At 54.5% G+C, this 20380-nt stretch overlaps 1 protein-coding gene across 6 annotated transcripts in view; it reads right to left on the bottom strand.

The window, feature by feature from the left end:
- Positions 1 to 329: 329 nt before the first annotated feature.
- ARHGEF18 (Rho/Rac guanine nucleotide exchange factor 18) overlaps positions 330 to 20380 on the bottom strand; it is a gene marked incomplete at its 5' end in the record, with an annotated part of 74650 nt that continues 54599 nt past the window's right edge. For 3 of the 6 annotated variants that reach the window (XM_081286603.1, XM_081286600.1, XM_081286605.1), the window contains 19 exons: positions 330 to 1261; positions 1341 to 1466; positions 2235 to 2568; positions 3340 to 3825; positions 3931 to 3978; positions 4066 to 4131; positions 4868 to 4977; positions 5434 to 5571; positions 6667 to 6849; positions 8226 to 8317; positions 9122 to 9300; positions 12100 to 12176; positions 13136 to 13384; positions 14223 to 14340; positions 15977 to 16102; positions 16908 to 17158; positions 18660 to 18800; positions 18913 to 19025; positions 19790 to 19928. In XM_081286603.1, the coding sequence (XP_081142729.1) occupies positions 1101 to 1261; positions 1341 to 1466; positions 2235 to 2568; positions 3340 to 3825; positions 3931 to 3978; positions 4066 to 4131; positions 4868 to 4977; positions 5434 to 5571; positions 6667 to 6849; positions 8226 to 8317; positions 9122 to 9300; positions 12100 to 12176; positions 13136 to 13384; positions 14223 to 14340; positions 15977 to 16102; positions 16908 to 17158; positions 18660 to 18800; positions 18913 to 19025; positions 19790 to 19928 (3137 nt within the window). In that variant the 3' untranslated portion in view covers positions 330 to 1100. The remainder of the gene's footprint in view (positions 1262 to 1340; positions 1467 to 2234; positions 2569 to 3339; positions 3826 to 3930; positions 3979 to 4065; positions 4132 to 4867; positions 4978 to 5433; positions 5572 to 6666; positions 6850 to 8225; positions 8318 to 9121; positions 9301 to 12099; positions 12177 to 13135; positions 13385 to 14222; positions 14341 to 15976; positions 16103 to 16907; positions 17159 to 18659; positions 18801 to 18912; positions 19026 to 19789; positions 19929 to 20380) is intronic. The other 3 variants (XM_081286604.1, XM_081286601.1, XM_081286602.1) reach the window with 3 other exon arrangements.

The raw sequence follows: 20380 nt of genomic DNA, 5'->3' as shown, positions 1-20380 counted from the left end.
ACGTGGGGAAGCCTGGGCTGTGGGGCAAGGCTGGCAATGCGCCCCTCCTGCCCTGGGCAGCCAGGCTGTGCTTTGGCTGCAGCTGGAATGTGGATCTGACCATCTGGGCCACCCCTAAAGCCCTGCCCCAAGTCCTCTAGGGGAAGCCGACTCCAGGCCATAACAGGCCAGTGCAAGTGAGGCGCCCCAAGATGGCCCCCTGTGCAGCTGCTGGCAGCCTCTCCAGGCATTCCCCCCCGTTCTGGCCGGACACAGCCCAGGGGCTTCTTCCTAGAAGCCCCAGGAAAATCTGCCCATTTCACAGGAGACCGAGGACCTCTGCTGGGGTGCCCTGGATGGGCTGAGCGGCGGGGACGGCAGGTGCCCTCGAGAAGCAGACCAGCGGGTGGGAAACCTCTGTCAAATTAAAGGAGCCATGCCTGGTCGGCCCCTTCAGGACGAGCTTCCAAACCCACAAAACATGCCTGAAGTGCCATGGCCGCCCCTTCCCTCTGGTCCTCGCTACTCCTGGGTGGGCCCTGCCCTGCCCTGCCCTGCCCTGCCCTGCTGACAGAGGTTCTTGGTGACCAGCGTGGAAGGGGCTGCTTTGGAGGGGGATTCTGCCTGACTTGCAGACACACACGGATGCCACGGCCCCTCCTGGTGCCCTCACGACTTGACTCACTCAGTGCTTCCTGGTATCTGTGGAGCCTGGCCTGGCCAGCGGCTCCTCAGACCAAGGCTTGTCCTGTCCTCCAACTCCTTGGGCCCCCTGGCACTCCTCACTGCCTGGGCAAACAACTGGGAATTGACCTTTCTCCTACCCAAAGGGGTGCTACGGCTTAAAACAACTCCTTGCTTTAGTTGGTTCAACTTTCCATTAAAAACTTTCTTTTATGTATGAATAAAAAAAGAGGTTTATGAAATTACCCAGGCATTACCACTAATCCTACAGACAGAGCCATGAGACCCGAAGCACCAACAGGCTGACCCAGGCCAGATGGACATCAGGGGTGTGCCTGGGCAGGAGAGGACAATAGCTGGGCAGGCAGTCACCCCATGGGGTCCCCAGAGACTCAGGGTAGACAGGCCAGAGGGCCTGCCCCTGGAGCCACAGCCCCTCAGAAGAAGATGACGTCTTCCTTGCTGGCTTCCTCCCTGGTGGCCTGTAGTGGGGAGGGAGCCGGGGGCACAGGCGGGAAGGATGTGCCCCCAGCCTTGATGAAGAAGGCCTCAGGAGGGATGTCGGTTGGGGCTGGACTCGGGGCTGGGACGTAGGAGTCTGGAAGAGAGAGGGGACCGGGGTGTCAGATGTCACCAGGTGCTGCAGACTGCCCCACTGCTGGGGTGCTGGGGCTCACCTGTGGCAGGCGTGGAGCTGTGGCTGCTGAGCAGGATGGGGCTCAGTGACCGGCGATTCCGAGAGGTGGTCTCGTCCTTGCCCATCAACTTGTTGAGAAGCAGCTGCTGCTTGAGGTCGAATGAAGCTGGAAGAGAGAAGGAGCTTGGGCCCTGCGGCAGGCCACCTCAGGACTGGGAGGACGCCGGACCTTCCCCACCTGACAGTGCCCAGGGCGGACCCTCAGAGTCAGCCATCCTCTGGACAAAGGGAAGGCACTGCTTTCGGGGAAGTATCCCTTTCCAGTGACCCTCATGCCCCAGAGGTCACAGGACACAGGCTCTGCTCCTTAAGATCTTGTCTCAGAACATCCCTAGTTGTGACCTGGGGAATACTTCCCAGTGGGCAGGCATGGAGGAGCTCCTCGGCTTACTCTTGGGTGGTACTCATTGCAGCTGCCCGAGGGTAAGGGACTGTGCCTCTCTGGGCTGCAGCGTCCCCCTCTGTTAACCCAGGACACTGTGGAGAGCCCTTGGCACTTGTCCTGTGCTCTAGCTACATGGTCCTAAGTGAGCAGGTTGACTTCTGGCCTGTGACCCTCGGAAGCTCCCCTGTCCCCCATCCTACTGTTTGAGGCCTGTTGTGGGAAAGCACATGGGGCCTGGCTTGCCATTTCAATTCTGCTTGAGAAAAAGGCCTCCATTTGGAGGGGAGGCCCTAGCATGTCACAGCTGCACCTTCTGGTTTTCCTCTGGCACCCTCTCTAGGTGGCACTAGTATCCTGCTTTTGGTCCCATTGAGCCCCTATAGTTTCTCACAAGTTGCCCATGGCTGGACCTCCGGGTCCAGGGGGAAGGGGCACTGGAGACAGCCCACTTCTTGCAGGCCCAGGCTTTGGAGCTAGGGCTGGGCTCACCTGAGCTCTCTGAGCGCTGGGAGCTCCTGCTTTTGCTGCCCTTGTCCTTGCTGCCCTTGGTGGAGGCGGCCAGCTTGGTGGGGATCTGCTGCTGCACTGCCGCCTGCCTCTGAATCTGGTTGGTGGTGCTCAGCAGCTGGATGGGCACATCACTCTTGGTTGGCCGGCTCTCAGCTGGGGCACTGTCCCGGCGGGCCACCTCAGGGCGCTCTACATACTCGGGCCCAGCACCGGTTAGCAGCAGGTTCGCCCGGGTCCCAGGTGTTTTAGCCAAGGCCAGGGGTCCCTCTTGCCCCTCCCCGTTGAAACTAGGAGGGTGGCTTGGCGGCTGGGCCTGAAAGAGTGACAGAAGATATGTCCCAGTGCTGCTGAATCTGCAGGGAGTTCTCCCACGGGGCCGCTCTCCCTGATGTGCACAAGGGGCCTGCCAGGCTGAGGCCCTAGGGGGCGGGGAGGTTCTGGGGGGACAGGGAGAGCCAGGCGATGGGGAGATGGGGCTGAGAGGGCTGATCCCTGCATCTGGTCCAGATGGCCCCTGGGATGTCTGTTCTGCTTGCAGAGCTGGGCTCAACCTGAAGCTGTGCACACTCAGCCACACATATGCTCTCTCACACACGAAAGTCACATTCACATTTATGCTGCTTATACAAAATACTTCATGAAAATAAGAAGACCTCGACATTTACTGTGTTTTCTGCTGGAGTGTGCAGATACACTTTTACAGCTATCTCACATGTGTGCACACACACATGCTTGTACATTCACTCTTTAAAAATATTTTTTCAAGAGGATGTGGTTGTGTTCCCCAGGTGGGTCGGTCCTCTGGGGCTCAACTGAGTCTTTTGCCTTGGCCTCCCCAGTGCTGGGCCCACAGGAGTGCCACCACGCTCACACGTCATCACTATGATCTTCATCTGCAGTGCCACAGGTAGGATGCAGGGCTTCATGCGTGAGTGGCCAGCCCTCTACCACCGAGCTGCACGCCCAGCCCACACATTCACTCTTACACCAGATGCCCATGTTTACTGACATTCGGTCTCACACCTGCAAATGCATGTGCCAACCTGATACCCCAAAAGTCCAATCTCACGAGGCTCTGGCTCACCTCCACCAGCGCCCCGGGCGGTAGTGCCCCTGGCGGTAGTGCCCCTGGCACTGTGTTCTGCTTCTTGAGCCTCCGCTGCTGCTCCAGGCGCTCGCGCTCACGCTCTACAGCGCGCATGCCCTCGCGCAGCCGTTCCAGGTCTTGCTGGTAGGCCCGGCGCTGTCGCTCCAGCTCTGCACGTTCATGGTCCAGCTGATCACGCAGCTGCTGCGCTTCACCTTCCCGTGCCTGCAGCCGTGCGCCTGCACGCTCCAACTCCTGCCGTTGGCGCGCGCATTCCCGCTCCCAGCGCTGCTGCTCCTGTCGCAGCTGATTCTGTAGCTTCTCCACGTCAGCACGCTCTTCTCGCTGCTTCTCAAAGTTGCGCTGCCGCTCCTGCTCCAGCAGCAGGTTCCCGCGCGTCGACTGCAGTCGAAACTGCTTCTCCCGCTCCTGGATGGCTGCCCGCTGCATCTCCACGTAGCTGTCCTGCTGGGCGATGACCGCCTGTGGACAGGGTCAGAGCCGGGCCTGTGAGAGTCACGTCCTTGCCCACACCCAGATAACTAGGAAAGGGCAAGTGTGGCTGGTCCCTCCCTGACACCCTGGTACCTGGAGGCTGAGGAGCAGCTGTGATAAAGTCTGGATCCGCTGGACAAGCTGTGGAGAAAAAGGCAGATTCTGGGTTCTGTCCAATAGCACATGGGTCCTGTGTGCCATCCCCAAGGTGGACCAGATGCCACCTACCTCTGACTCCAGGAAAGTGGGCAGCCGGGGGCTAGTCTCTGAACCTGGCATCTCCACCTGCAAAGACTATAGCATCAAACCCAGAGCGTCTAAGACTAATTCAAGGAGGTGCAGTCTGCCTGAGATCAGCAAGACATTCCCTTGGCATGGGCAACAGAAAGCACCCAGGGCTGGGCCGCTGTGGGGGGCAGTCTTACTGGCTACCTGACATGCCCATCCGGGTGTCTGCAGAATGAAGGTACAGGGCAGCTTTGGAGGTGGGAGACAGCTATCACCAGTCCATGGGAGTACAGGCCCACATGTGAAGCCTATACACCAGCTCCGGGCATGGAGGCGAGTCCAAGCCTCAGCTGGCCAGAGGCAGCTGGCTGTGGCCTCTTGAGCCCAAACCTTGGCAAGGACAGACACGTGATGGGCCTTCTGAGTCAAAGGAGAGGGAAGAGCTGGCGAGACGTGGGCACATCTGGTAGGAGTTACTATACCTGTGCCGACAGCCTGAGGCTCCTGTATGGGGTTTCCGGCCTGCTGATGAAGCCATGGCTATGCCCTGAGCCTGTCCCCTCCCCGCCTCCCTCCTGGAACACTGGCTGCCTTTCCCAGGGGGCTGCAGGACAAAATTACCTGGCTGCATGGCAATCGTGTCAGAGAACCTTAATTTGCCATAAAACGGCAGCACTTGGGGAAGTCACCATGACAGAGAAACAGACAACCCTAACAGAAGTTAGTCGCACTAGTTGATGACAACTACAATGACTTGGACTGATTCTGTATGGAGTGAACAACATCCCCAGAGGTCACGTACCGCCTGCGGTGACTCCTCGCAGCCCCCAGGGACATCTCCGTTTCCAAGCTTCGAGTCTGGGCTGCTGGCAGGCCCTCGCCAGCTGCAGACTTTCTTCTTAAAACTGCCATCTGGGAAGCCCACGCCAGGCCTGTGAGGCTGCTGTGGATCCCATGGGATCTGGAGCCCTCCTCTGCCCTCACCCCTACCCAGGTAGGAAATCCATGGTGGCTTCCCCCACCCAAGTACTGAGATTTGAACTCAGGGCCTTGCCAGTGATGGGCAGATGCTCTACCACTTAGCCACATTCCCAGCTTTTTTATTTTCTTGTTTATTCTGAGACAGGGTCAGTCTTGCTAAGTTCAGCAGGCTGGCCTTGAAATTCAATCCTCCTGCCTTAGCCTCCCGAGTTGCTGGGATGACAGGTGTGAGCCAAGGCAAGGGCTTCTGTAGCACAGAGACCAGCAGAAATAGCTGGGCCGGACTGGGTGCTGAATGTTCTGAGAAACAGTGCAACCTCAGAGGACACTCAGACCTGTTGCTAATGAGCCCCTAAGGTAGGCGGCAAGGCAGGAGACACTACTTACTCTTGCTGGGGCTGCCCACGCTGTCATAGCCTCCGAAGGTCTCAGCCCTCCGGGGCAGGCCTGTGGAGCCACCGCCCTCTTCTGCTAGGCCACTGCTGCAGCCCAGGTGCCTGCAGACCAGGTTCTGGATACCCTCGACTGTGGGAGGGGACAGGAGGAAGGAGGCAGGCTGTGGAGGCACGCTGGGGGTGCCAGGGAGCAGCTGAGACCCCGGGGAGCTCACTGGGCGACGGTCACCCCGCCCACTGTCTGATGTGGAATTCCAGTTTCCAGCCCAGATTTTCTGCACTCCCTCACTTCTGGTACTGCCACCAGGACCTGCCAATCCCTGTCTAAGTGAGAGGCCAAGGCCAGGAGTGGCCACATGGGAGGGCTGTGCTGGCTTCTCATGTCCCTCCTGCTAACCCACCCAGGCACTGGCTGCAGTGACCAGCCTCCACCCAGCCTAGTGCAAACGTGAGCATGGCCATGCTGTGTCATGAGGGCCACACGGGGAGCAACTCTTGGGGGAAGGGGCTTTCCACATATAGCCCTCTAGGACCAAAAGTCTGGCCAGCTGAAGAGGTGGAGAGAACATTCTAGGCCCAGGTGCAGAATATGCAAGTGTCCTCAGGAGCCAAGGACAATGGCCACTGGAGAAACGGGTGGAAGGACACTGTGGGTGCAGCCGGAGGGAGAAAGACTGACCCCCATGCCATCTGGTTTCTGTTCTTTTCTTGCAGGAAAGCTACCAAGGTCGGGGCTGTGCCTGTCTTGTTTGCTGTTGAAAGAGTGGCACGATGCTGGGCCAGTGGAGGGTGCAGGGGCCACGCTGGGCGTGCTGGGAGCTCTGCTGTGCTCTGAGGGCTCGAGCAGCAGGCCTGGCCACGGCTGGCAGAAGGGCAGAGCATTCGTGGAGACAGGGAGTACCTCACTGGCCTGCGGCCTCTGCCATGGCTACTAGTGCTGGCAGCTGCTGGGCTCGGGGGGGGGGGGGTCCCCTGAAACGGCCCGCCAAGTGTGCATGTGTGTTTTCCTGGGAATAACTCAGAAAGAAGGGGGGCCTGTATCAATCAACTTCAGATCCCCAGGGCTGGTGGGGGCACCTGGAGAGTGTGTGTCAACAGAAAGAGAAAGTGTGTGTCTGCAGTGAGGCACCGGGACCTCGGTCAAGCGAGACAGCCTCAGGCCTGGCCTGGGATCCCAGAGCACAGCCCCTCCCCACACACTCGGCAGGGTGGGGTGCTGACTGACTCTCATTCATGGCCGATTTGAGGATCTGCTCCCCCTGCAGGGTCTCCGAGGCATCGCCTCCGCGGAAGAGTCCACGCGACTGGGCTGTGTCCTCAAGTCCGCTCATCTCTGCCATCTCCAGGTAGATCTGCTGCTTCTCCAGGAGGCTCTGGGCGATCAGCTGGTCTTTCTGGCTCAGTCGTTCTGTGGAGGGACATGGAGGAGGTGGTCAGCTGGGTCAGCCTCCCCTGGATTCTGTGCCCTCGGATCTGGGGCCAAGCAGGAGGACAGAGCCCACCTGGAGGTGCTTCCCTGCGGGATAAACTCGAGTTACCACCCAGCAGAAAATAGCAATTAGCATGAGACGAAATTAATGCAGATGGTCCTCCACTCACAATGGTTCAACTTGTAGTAGTTTGATTTAATAATGATGCAAAAGCGCTATGTGTTCCGTAGAAATGTGTCTGAGCTTTGATTTCTCGTGCTTTCCTGGGCTAGTCTCTTGTGAGCTGAGCAGGGGCAGCTCCTGGGCACAAGAGGAAACAACTAAGACGTGACAGTGGCCCTGTGGCCGGGCTGGGATGTTGGGCAGCTTGAGTGTAAGCACAACATTACTGGGATGGGACCCCAGCGTAAGCCGAGGAGATCCGCACTACGTTAGGTGTCAGGCCTTCTAGGGTTCAACAGGATTCTTTCTGTCTTTCTTTTGGACATTAATTAATGCTCTCAAATTTATTAAAATAAATAAAGTCCTTAAAGCACCTCTCCCCACGAAAGAAATAAAATATAGACTATTAAATTACATGTACTTATCGCCTAACTACCACTTAATCAAAGAAATAAATAACACAGTGAGTGGGAAGGAGGAAGGGACTTGTCGAGCCCACGGGCACTAGGAGTTGCTCGGGCAGTCACCACATCCACCTCTCACAGAATCTGCCGCACAGGAAGGAGGACACACCAACACCGTCTGCTCCATCCACCCTGGAGCACCCCTCCGCCACCAACAAGGAGTGAGATTTTGACATGACATGATGTGGACGGGGCTTGAAGACACTGTGCTTGGTGAGGGAAGCCAGGTGCACAAGGACCTGGCTCCACTGACCCGAGATGCCCAGAATGGGCGTGTCCACAGATGGGATGGGGACTGGTGGTGGCCAGGGGCTGACGAGACTGCTAAGGGGTGTTTTGTTTTCAGGGTGAAGAAAATGCTCCAAAACTGATTGCTGACCTCTGCGTGCTTGCACCTCCTTCCTGAATGCAGACAGGTGGGTCTGGAAGGGACTGGAGGCCCCGAGGTCAGCTCTCTCCCTTCCCACACCCCTGCAGAGACCAGGAGGCCTCTGGGACATCACTGCCTTGTCAGCAGTCCCCTTCCGAAGCCCTCACAGAGCTGCAGGGCGTGAGTGGCTCACAGCGAAGTGGCTGGCCGCGTGGTGGTGAGATCCTCCACATCCAGTCTCCACAGAACGGAACAGGGACGCCTCTGAGGGCTGGGGGCTCAGGGCTGGCTGTCTCAGGAGGGCTTTGCAGAGCCATGGCCACACAAGGGACATGCCCATAACGCTGACACCCCATACCTTGAAAGTCCCGGAGTCTCATGGCGCGGGCCTCAGCGACCTTCCGTTCCTCCTCAACCTCACTGAAGGGTCCCTCTTCCTCATCGGGACAGCTACAGAGAGAGGGGACATACAGAATTAACTGGTGGGCCTCTGACACTACACTGGCTCTGTAGATTCAGCTGCTAAGAGTATCTCGGATTTTGGGAGTGGTTTTCCCTCAGGGAACTGAGGGAATGTGTGTGTTCTTTAAGTGTCAAGAGTGTAACCAGGCAAGGGTTCCAAGTGTCCAGCTGTACCCTCGAAGAGGCTGCCACTGGACAGTGCTTGCTGGGGACCGCTAGGCATGGGAGGCCGAAGCTTCTGAGCATCGATGGAGCTTGGAATAGGCTGAGGTGGTGAGAAGCCTCCAGGCACCTGGAGGGGGAGCAGGGAGCCGGCTGAACTGCCTCCCCCTGCCCGTCTACCAGGCAGACCTGGAGTCAGGCAGGTGGAAAGAGGAGGGCGTGGCATGGGTGGAAGAAGGACAGGAAGCCACAACCTATGGCAACGGTCTGGTCTCAGACTTGTGTGCAGGCAAAGCCCATTGTGTTTGGCCAAGTGGCCCATGAGTGCAAAAAGGTCCAGGTGAGATCTACTGGCCCTTCAGCCCTGCTGGCCAGACACATTCAGGCCTTTTTGGCACCTGAGAGGTTGGACTGTTGTTGGAAGGAGCTGGAATGGCACCATCTTTGAGATGGTGGCATTTTTGAGAAGCAGATGGACAGAACATCTGTGGGGGATGGGAGAGAGGAAAACAAGGGCTCTCTCAGGGACCGCACAGGCCATTGCTGACTGGCCGAGGCTCCCTCAAAGCCAAGGGCATGAAGTCTGGAACATGCACCCGTGTCGGGGAGGGAGACCCTAGGCCCTCTCACCTCTCCACGGCCTGGCGGATGTGGGTCATCCAGGAGTTCCTGTCCTCTTTGGAGCTGGTGTAGATCTCATACATCTCAGGTCCTTGCAGGGAGGCACTGATCAGAAACATGGCCTTCTCTTCGTTGGCCACTTCCCTCACGATGAGCTTTTGCAGAGAGATGACAGGTGGCTTCGAGTCCTGCATAGGTGGAGGGGACGTCACATTTTACCTGCTGCATCCAAAGCAGGACCAGAGTCTCAGTGTTGGGGGCGGGGGACACAGAGGGAAGCCATGTGCCCTGTTTCCTTGCAAACAACCTGAAACACAGATATTTTGCCAAATGGGGGAAAAACACTACTGCAATGATATCCTAACATCCTTTTAATGTGTCAATTTTATCTTGCTATGTTGTTGCCCAGGCTGGTCCTGAACTCCTGGCCTCTAGTAACCCTCCTGCCTCAGCCTCTGGAGTAACTGGAACTATAGGCACAGTAACAACTTAAAAATAATTAGTAATGCAGGTACATTCTACAAAACTCAGGACACAACATTACACAGTATGGAACAACAACAGAAACTCCTCATCTGTTTTTTGTATCACAGGCCACCCAGAGCCAAGCAGTCCTCCCAGCCCATTAGGCACTGATGAGAGAGAATGCTGTTGCAGACCAGTAAAAGCACCTCTCAACTGTGCCATGAGTTCAGCTGCATCCCCAGACCTGCTGAAGTCCTAAAGTCTAGGACATGACAGAACGTGGCAGTATTTGGAGACAGAGATTTATCAAGTAATGTGGATCCCACTTCAACATGACTGTGTCTTCAGTAGAAGAGATGAAGACACAGACATGGGAAAAGACAGCATGTACTGCCAAGGAGAGAGTTTCAGAAGGAAGCAATCCTGTGCACACCCTCATTTTGTACTTTCAGCTTCCAGAAAGGTGAGACATTAAATTTCTCCAGTGTGAATCACTTGATCTGTACAGGCACATCCACAGCGGCCACAGCAAACATATCCAACCATCCCTTATTGGGGGTCTGAATGTTCCCTGGGGGATCTCAGCCCATTTGGACCAAAACTATTAATTTCCCCAGGCCTTGGCTTTCCACCCATGAGAATGTTCTCTTCATAACCTGTAAGATATGGTCAGGACAGCACCTGCCTGTAATCCCAGTTATATAGAAGGCTGAGGCGGAGGATAGCAAGTTTGAGACCAGCCTGGGCAACTTAGTGAGACACTGTCTTAAATTAAAAACAACAACAACAAAACCAACCAAACAAAAAAACTCGGGATGGAGCTCAGTTGTATGGCACCCCTGGTTTAATAACCAGTAAACACCTCCTTCCCCCCAAAAAGATATGGTCAGGAGCGTGTGACTACACAGCCAAAACAGATATTCAAAGCAGCTCCAGCACCTGCCAATTTCCAAACTGCAAAACCACACACATATCCACCAACAGGAGAACGGATTAATAAAAGACCGTTTATCTAAGTTGTTTGGAAAGAGTCAATTGAATGTAGGATGGCTATAAAATAGAAGGAGCAGGCAGCCACTAAACACCATGCCACAGGGTAAGAGATGCACCGAGGAGGGAGCTTCAAAGTGTATTGAGCAGGAATAAAAAAGCAGGTTGTAAGAGAATATGAAGCTTGAAGATGCAGTGTTAAAATACATGCATTTATCACTGGAGACCCAGCTGTCAGCAAGCTCCAGTCCAAGGCCAATCTGGCCCACTGCCTGACTGTGTAAAAGGGTTTTATTGGCATGTGGCTTAGTACATACTCTCTACTGTGGTTTCCAGAGTGCAGTGGCAACATGGAGTGGTCACTGTGGACGCCTGTAACACCTACAAGGCATAAAGCTCAGCTGAGCAGACCCCCTACAGTAAAGACAGTCAAGTCGATGTCCCTGGATGACAGGATTATTCTGATTTCCTTTTTTGTGCTTTTCTGAACTGTAAAGGTTTCTGAAACAAAGTTACACCCAGATGAATGTGGTCTCCCTGCCCCTATATTTTTTGGGTACAAGATATGCTACTTTATATCTCACACCTGACCAGAGCCCCCATCTCTTGGGATACTCAGTGGCCCATTTGGCTATCTACAGGACAAGGCAGGAGACCAACCCCCAGCAGGGCTGTCCTGGGATGCAAAGTAGGCACACAGAGCCACCCAGGGCAGCGGACTGTCCTGTCACGTCATCCTCCTGTGCAGGCATGGCAGGCTCTGAGGTGCATGGGTCAAGGCAGGACAGAACAGCCTGACACAGTTGCAAGGGGTTGAGATGGGAAGAACAGGGCCAGGTGGCAGTGGGGGACTTCTTGAGAAGCCACTGAGATGGAACACAGGGCCCTGCACATGCCAGGCAAGCGCTTTGCTGAACCATGGCCCCAGCCCCTGAGAAGCCACTTTACATTTTGGGAGAAGCTATGTGATTCTACGGTTCAGTGGTGAGGGCCTTCTTTTCCAGGTGACCTGGAAGCCAATGGCTTCCTTACACTTTTTAGGGGCTGGAGCCCCAGAAAGGCTGGGCCTGACCTCCTTGCCCTGCAGCTGGGTCTGTGCTGTGAGATGCCAAGGTGTCCTGGGCCAGTGTTGGGGTAGGGTTCTGGGTGACACAGCCGGGCGGGTGCTGCTCCCCTGACAAGGGTGTCCTGGGGTCAACATGGCCACAGCTCACAGAGCGGTGGCTGCTTGGGCTTGCATCTAATAACAGGGCCTGTGCGTCCCTGGGAAGAGGGAAGGCTCCCCCGGCCAGGATTCTGGCGTTTGTGAGTATCCAAGTCCTTGGCAGAGGAAGAACGTGCGTGGAAACAGAATGGAGGTGGAGAGCCTGTGGGGATGGGAGCCTGGGCCTCGTCAGGAAAGGGAGGGCCTGGGGTGCCACAGCGCAGCCTTCTAGTGGCACTTCCTCTCCTTGTCCCCTGCCCCCTCCTTCATGGCCACACCCACCAGATCCCCACAGACAGGACCTTGTCTGGAGACACTGGGTACGCACCACAGAGGCAAAGACATATTTTTGGTCCTTTTCTTGCAGCAGTAGAAGCACGTCAGTCAAGAGGACAGCAAGGACATCTGCAGAGAGCACAGAGGGGGCGTCTTAGAAGTTGTGCAGCCACGGGTCTCACTGGGAAGCCCGACAGTCACTGTCTCTCCAGGAGGTCTCTTACATCAGACCTTTCTACTTGAGCCTAGAAGTGTCCTGTCTAACTCACACCCTCCCATCCCTCTGGGTTTCCATATTTATCACCAGTGAATGCCGGAGTCCCCTCTTAGGTATCCCTTCAGGCTCCAGCTGACAAGGTTCAGAGCTGAAGTCAAGACTCCAGCCTCACCACCAGGCCATCACGACAGGTGGCTGTCATGGCTGGGCCTGGCCTCGGAGCTGCTCTAGCTGATGGCTCAGGGTGGATGAATCTTGTCATGCTCCCTGCCCAGGTCATCCAACCATGAGCTGCTGGTGCTCCCATCTTGCCCCTACTGCAGTGACTAGGGAGGGCTTGTCTCCGTCCCCTCATGCTCTAGTCCTGCTTGGTGCCTTGTCTCTGGATGAACATCTTGCATCATGAGGCTTTTGCATATAAGTGCAAATCATGAATTGAGGTATATTCACATTGCAGGAAGCACAAATATTACCTTCTGGGAGAGCCATTTTTGATACCACTAGCAAAGTCAGAAATCCTTTTTCATCCAATTCTCTCTCATTGCAGTCTGCTGGTTCTTTCAAAGCATTTACCACACTTTTAACCACTTTTTTTTTTTTTTTTTGGTAAATTTTACTTGTTTCTTTTTCTGTCCCACATGCTGAAGCCCCAGGAGGGCAAGGGTCACATCTTGTGAGATATATTTGTACCACTTGGCTTGGTGCCAGTTCAAGATGGCACTCACCAATCCAAGACAGTGCCCATCACTCAAAAAGGGTGCCCACAAATTCAAGAGGGCACTCACCAATCCAAGATAGTACCTGCCACTCCAAGACAGTGCCCCCAGTCCAACACGGCCCCCACTAGAGGTGGCCAGGGACAGAGCTTTACCTTTCAAGCGCCCTGAAGTGGTCTTCCAGCACAGCGTGCCCTCCAGATGCAGCTGCCGCTGTAGCATGTCCTCCTTGCGGAAGGTGAGTCCATTCTTGAGTTTGCTGGAGGACTTGAGGTCCATCTTCCCTGCGATCTCCCTGAGGCGCTGGCCCTTCTCGCACTCACTGACCTTGGCATCCACTTGGGAGATGATGTCTTTGATGAGGTTCAGGGCTTGAGTCAGGTCTTCGTGGTCCTCGGTGCCAGCTGCCACACACAGCAGAGTTAGCACTTTCTTTTTCCGTGCTCAAGAACATAATGGAAATGGCTTCACTAAGTAGATGGGATCTGTGAGGTACAGTCCCTGGGTCAGAGGAACCCTCAAGAATTACCTCCCAACTGTAGTTTCTGAGGTAGAAATGGGTCTCCAAAATAAATGCCATAGCCCAGAGTTTCATTTTTACTCAGGTAGAGCTTCTGTCAAATGTGGAAGCTAAGGCGCAATTTAAGTGACAACAACTGCCCTGCATGGCTCTCTGGTCTCTCCTTGGCACACAAACTCCTCCCAAGTCCTCCAGCTCATCACAAAAGATTCCCTCCACCTCCTGCTGTCACCTGGAGCTGGCCCATCCTGCTCCGAGGATGTGGCAGGGGAACTTTCTCATTCTCCCACAGACCAAACCTGATGATCAACACTGCCTGGCCCCGAGAACTCCTGGGCTGGCTATCAGCCTTTTCTCTTCTGTCCCCTACAGCTCCAGGCTCCTCACTTTCTTGACCCTGGTCATGTGACACAGAGGTCATCTCCAGGCATGTCTGGACAACCCAGGAATGACCTGGTCTCAATCCATTTATCCATGTCACAGATACTGACCCAGCCGGCGCCTTCTGTGGCCCAGTTTACACTAGGGGTGGTAACGAGCGGAGGAGACCCAGCCCCTGCCTTCATGGTGATGACTGCCCCACCCTCCTCGGGTGGGAAACCCCAACACCCAGCATAATGGATTGCTAGGGGAATTTGTCCAATCCACTGGTAAAACCTGCATCAGGTGGACAGGGACCCCTGCCCTGCTGTGGCCCCTGGGCATGGCGTGTGCTTCTCTACCTTCTGTGTTCTGGATGATACGCTCCACCAGCACAGGGTATTTGGTGATGCGCTGAGTGACCAGAAGGATGCACTCCTGCACACCAAGCCGCCTCACGATGGAGAAGCTGCCGACTTTCTAGGAAACAAAAAGTAGAACCGCTCCACGTTAACACCTCCTCTCCCACTGACTGTGCCCACCAGCCTCCAGGGCTGGGGTGCCTTCCTTGCCAGCTTGCTGGGATCTTCTCCCTGCTGCTTTGTTGGGGACACACACTGGCCATCTGAAAGCACATACTGGATATACAGAAGGCCACACAAGCAAAGGTGACCTCGCTTTGAAAGACCAGTTAAAGAGAAAATGAGGTCCAGTCATGGGGCAGTTGTGGGGATCACCTGTTGAGCTGCTCACCACGTGCACACACGTATGCACACGTGCACGTCAGACATGCATGCTCGGCTGTCATTCCAGAAGCTCCTGGAACTAGCCTGGGCATGTGCCTTTGTGGTAGAACGGGCTCCCTGGTGGCTGCTGATGCACACACACCTCTGGCTGACAGTCTCACTTCCTGGGGGGTGGAGAGCAGTCTCCTGTGCTCATGGAGCATTCCGCGCATTCCGTGGATTAGCGCCACTACTCTTGTGTATTTTAGGAATGCCGGCAATAGCAAAGAGCCACTTCCACAGCACCCAAGTGTCCTTCTGGGACTGTGACAATCTGTGGTTTCAGGTTTCATGGGAACTCTCTCCATTGCCACCCTCTGCCCTCTTTCTAGATGGCTCATGCTGTCAGATGGGCCATTTGACAGCCATTGCTGAGTGAATTTTGGTCTGAAATTGCTCTTTCCCTTTCAAGTCCATCTACTGAGGGGATCATGGAGCAGATTTTTTTGTTTTGTTTTTTTCTTTTGAGATGGGGTTTCTCGCTATGTCGTCCAGGCTGGCCTTGAACTCTTGGGCTCAAGTGATTCTCCAGCCTCAGTCTACTGAGGAGCAGGGACTATGAACGTGAGTCACCAAGCCTGGAACAAAATTTAAATGCAGATAATTCTTAATTTTAGCCCATTAGTTGTTGAATGCCACTTCAGAACAAAGTCTCAAGGGCCCAGGGAACAGACTGTAGAGCTGTTCTGGAGCTTGGAACCAAGGGAGCTGCTGCTGCTGCATAGGCAACTGTGGATGAACTGCGTGGCCTACCTAGATGCCGTTTCTGACTTACTTTCTTTCTTGTCCCTCTTGGATACTGGGGATTGAACTTAGGAGTGCTTAACCACTGAGCCACATCCCCAGCCCTTTTTATTTTGAGACAGGGTCTTGCTAAGTTGCTGAGGCTGGCTTTGAACCTGTGAGCCGCTGGGATTATAGGCATGCATCAAGGCACTCAGCTCCTAAGTGCCGTTTCTGGGACATGGGAGGTGGGGAGAGCTTGACTCCATGGACTGTGGCTGGGTGGAGGGGGTCTGGTTCTGAGTTCAAGTGGCTGTACACTCTCAGTCAAGGGAATCCCATGGGCCTCAGGGGGCAGGCGGGGAGAAGATGGAGTTCAGAGGAACTTGTGCCTTGCTGGAGCCTCTGCACGCAGAATGGGGTGGCTCTGCAGGGCAGTTCCCAGGGTAGGGCGGCCCTGTGAAAGGACGTTTGTGTCACCCAAACCAAACCAGACTGTGAAAACCATTGCTTTATAACAACTTACTATTTCTGAATCCAAGATGTTACAGTTTGGTGGAAAACAACCACAGCAAAGAAGTATTTTAAACAACTTTTTTTTTTTTTACCTTGATCAAGTTTTGAAATTTCTTGTTTTGTTGCAGCAATAACTTGTAATGACTGACAGCTTCATTGTGGCCGCTGCAAAACACACCATATTTTTCTTTCATTCTCTCCCCGTTTTCACCTGAAAACTAATATGAAAGAGGATGGAAATGTCACCAAAATGAAACCTGGAATCTACCACAGAATGTTTTCACCTAGTCTACCTGATTATGCTAAAGTGAATACTGGATTGACTTGCAATTTCACCTTTTAATACACCCACCACCAGGGATGTGCTTGCCTCGGGTGTCTAATGATAAGGTATCATCGAAGTAAAACAAGAAAACTGTGCTTTAGGGCTTTGCTTCTCACAGATGCTGCAAAGCTTGCAAAGATTCAAGAAGAAAAAGAAATTTAGGTCAAAAGAATGTTAGGAAAATAAAAATATTACTTGTAATTTTACATTTGTTTTGTCTTACAGTGCTGGGGTGGAACCCAGGGCCTGTGTGTGCCAGGCAGGTGCCTGCCACGGAGCCTCCCACTGGCTCCTAATTCCTACTGCCTGACCTGGGACACTCTGAGCAAGCAGTCTGGGGTCAGATGACGGGTGCTGCTGCCGCTGTCCACCTCTGCCTGGACTCTGCAGGCCTTCTATGGACAGCCCTGGTCAGAACTATGTTTCTAGCCAGCAGAAACAGCGATTAGAATCTCAAAGCAAAAACCAAACAACAGCCTAGAAGAGCACAGCTCTGAACAGTGTCCAGATAGACATGTTGGCTACTCTGGCTTCTGTGCTCCTAGGACGTGAGCCACAGGCTGGAGGGGAGGGCCCAAGGATGTGTATTATCTGTAATAGCCATGCAGATAAACCAGAGCCTTTACATTCTATTAATAGAAGGAATGGAGATGGGGCGGGGACTCACGAGGCACCACCCCGGTCACAACGGTGCCCACCTGCTGCACCAAGAGGTCCCCGATTTTCTGGATGATGTAATTCCGTTCGCTGCCCTCCTCCAGAGCCTCCCGGCGCCGCTCCTTGAGCCGAGCGAGGAAGTGGCTGTGCATCTCCAGCAGGTCGTCTGCGCAGGGGAAAAGGCGGCTGATGGCCCGGCCGCCAAACTGCAGCTCCTCCTGGAGGGCCTTGGAGTACACCTTCAGCATGATCTTGAGGGTCCGCACGTGGTGTGCCTCTGTCTGCATCAGCTCTGTGGGGTGCAGACGGCCAGCAGGGCTTACCCACACGGGCTACGTGGTCCTGCTGGGCACTGGTGGATGCTGCCTGCCTGCCTGGGTGGGGCTGGCCTGGAAGCTTTCCACCTCAGTCTGCCTTTGTGGCCTTTCTTGTTTATCTTTATATATTTATTTAGTAAATGAAGCTTATTTTTTTCTACCTTTATTTTATTTACTTATTTTTCTGTGGTGCTGAGGACAGAACCCAGGGCCTCGCATGTGCTAGGCAAGCGCTCTACCGCTGAGTCCCAGCCCTAGCCCCTTATTTTTTAATTATTATTATTTTTTAAATTTTTATTTATTTTTTCAAGTCAGGGTCTCACTATGTTTTCTAGGCTGGCCTTGAATTTCTGGGCTCAGGTGACTGCCCCTGCCTTAGCCTCCTGAGTAGCTGGGACTGCAGGTATGCGCCTACGGCCATTCTTATTGCCCAGGCCTCCCGTCCTCCCCTGTCCAGCGCTGTGGGAATCCCAGGCTAAAGGAAGCTGGATAAAGAGAGGACCCAGGAGATGCATGCCTGAAGTCACAAAGACCTTTCAAGGCTGTTTCCAGCAAGGCGGTGCACGCACAGTGGTGCACGCACAGTGGTGCACGCCTATAATCCCAGTCAACTTGGGAGGCTGAGGTGGGTGCATCACAAGTCTGAGGCCAGCCTCAGCAACTTAGTGAGACTTTGTCTCAAAGTAAAAAGGACTGGGGATACAGCTCAGTGGTGGAGCATCTCTGGGTTTTAGTCCCAGTACCAAAAAAAATAAAGACGGTTGTTCTAAGGAACTGCATGTCTGTGGTCTGTAGTGTAACACACCTCTGTGTGTCTGTGATCAGACCAAACTGCAAAGAACTGAATGTCTGTGCTCCCCATTTCATATGTTAAAACCTTACCCCAAAGTGATGCTATTCAGAGGTGGTGCCTTGGGGAGGTGGTGAGACCACAAGAGTGCAGTCACCGAGGATATGATTTGTGCCCTTATGAAAGGGATGCAGGGAGCTCCTGCCCCTTCCACCTCGTGAAGACACAGTGAGAAGGCTCCACCTGCGAACCAGGAAGTGGACCTCACCAGACACCAAACATGCCTGTGCCTTGATCTTGGACTCTCTCTGAACCAAGGTGAACCCAGTGAGCAATATACTTCTGTTGTTTACAAGTCACCTGGCCTATGGAATTCTGTCAGAGGTACCCAAATGGACGGAGACAGCCACCAACAAGGTAAGAATGAGTCAGCCCTGGGCATCTGGCCAGGCTCAACTACAGGGACCTGTGCTAACAAAGTCCTTCCTGGCCACCTCTTCCCCAGGCTGGAAGGCAGGGCTGCCCTGGGGGCGGGGGCGCAGAGGTTTAGGGTTAGAGTTAGGGTAACGCAGAGAGGGTAATGTGGCCATGGAGGCCAGACGCCCAGATGGAACTAGGGAGCAGAAAAGGAGAAAGATACAAAGAAAGAGAAGCAATGGGCTTGGGGTGCGGTGCTGGCCTCCTACCGTACAGGACATCCTGTCTCTTCACCACCTCTTTCTTCTGCTTCTTGGCATAGGCCAAGTCTACAGCCAGGCTCCAGGACTCGGCCTCAAACTCGTGGGTGTCCGATTCGACTTCGCTTCTCAGCGAGGCAGTGTAGGGATCTGAGGGAAGGACGGGGGCTGCTGGGGGGGCCAGAGCCTGGCAGAGCCTGGCCAGCACCTCCCAGTATGGACGGGGACCATGTGGCAGCCTCAAGACTTGGGACCAACTTACCTTCTACAAAAACAGACTCGGTATTGGAGGACGTGAGTGCTAGGGAGTCATCAGTTGCCTGCTTGAATTTTAGAACCACAGAGTCAGCTTCATCCATCTCTCCTGTGGCTGGTCTATGTGGAAATAATCACAACCACCATTTCAAAAGGTTGAGTTGAACACACACTCCCCAGTCTATGGAGGCAAGTCAGTTTGCTACTCCACCTGATTAGATGTGATCAGAGAACTTTCCGGATTCCAGTAGAGGCCTTTAACTTGGTCACAGGTCATTTTTTAAAATAGGAGACTACTGACCTACCACCAGGACTTTGTCCATTACAGTGACCTAAATGGCCACCAGAGCCCACCAGAGCCCACGGAATTCTATCTATGGGACTTAGAAGGACATAGCCTCACAATGGAGGGCGGGAAGACAGTCTGTTCATAGAGAAAAAAGATAATTGGCTCCTTTCTCCACGAACTCATGGAGAGATCGCTGCAAATGCACTGGGTTTCTGCAGTACTTTCTGCCCCAGCACTGCTGAATGCATACCAGGGGCCCTCAGCATCCTGTAGAGCCGGGCAAGGCCCAGAGACCGGGCTGTAGGACTCGGCATCAGCATCGTCTTGAGCAGTAAGAAGCCCTGTCCAATGAGAGCCAAGGGTATTAAGCAAACTGGCTCAATGATGGCCAAATCCACCCCAGGACGCATCATTTTCTAAAAGCAAAAAGCAAGAATCCTGAAAAAGCAAGTGTTAATGGGAACTTTGCCTGGGGGGCTACCCTGCCGATTCACACAGACAAGAAATGTGCCTCCTTTCCTAGAGGCCACTGATGAGTGCCACCCATTGCCCCATCCCTCCCTCTGCACCTGGTGGCAGAGAGGACCTGGCTTACCCGAGTCGTGCCCCAGGTCCGGCCGGGCTTGGTATTGGCTGGGGACCCCCTTTCTGAGAGACCGTCATGCCGACATTCCTGGATGGGGCCGGGCTGCCATCAGACAGAAGACTGCTCCTCGGGTGCTCCTTCAGTGAGGCTGCGACAGAGGCAAAGACAGAGTTGGTGCTCAAGAAGTGGGCAGGGTAGCGGAGGTCACCGGTCCGGAAGCCCCGCTCCGACTGGGGCCGCAGCACCGACAGGATCTTAGAGGTCAACAGCTCATTATCTAAGAAGACGTTCTCGCTCCATTTCCTGGGGAAAGAGCCGTAAAAAGACAGCTCAGGGTGGCCAGGGAGCGCCCCGTGCCTGTCGCCACCCTTGGAATGCGTGTTCCCCATGCTGGCACTCAGGGCTCCGGGACCCGGCGCCGTGCCAGGCTGGTCTGCACCGTTTTTATGCCTTGGCAGAATCCTTCTAGAAAATACAGCTGCGCCTTCCCTTGCTGTATTGGCTGAAGCAGCGGGGCTGGAGCGCAGGAAATGGGTCCCCACTGTGACCGCTTAGTGTGGAAACCGCATAGTATTTTCTCCTTCAGTAAAACAGTAAAAA

Source organism: Spermophilus citellus, assembly GCF_964194105.1.
Source record: "Spermophilus citellus genome assembly, chromosome: 3".
In the NCBI taxonomy this organism is placed as follows: Eukaryota; Metazoa; Chordata; class Mammalia; order Rodentia; family Sciuridae; genus Spermophilus; species Spermophilus citellus.
Note: the sequence above shows the minus strand (reverse complement) of the source record. Positions and strands in the feature narration are given on the sequence as shown.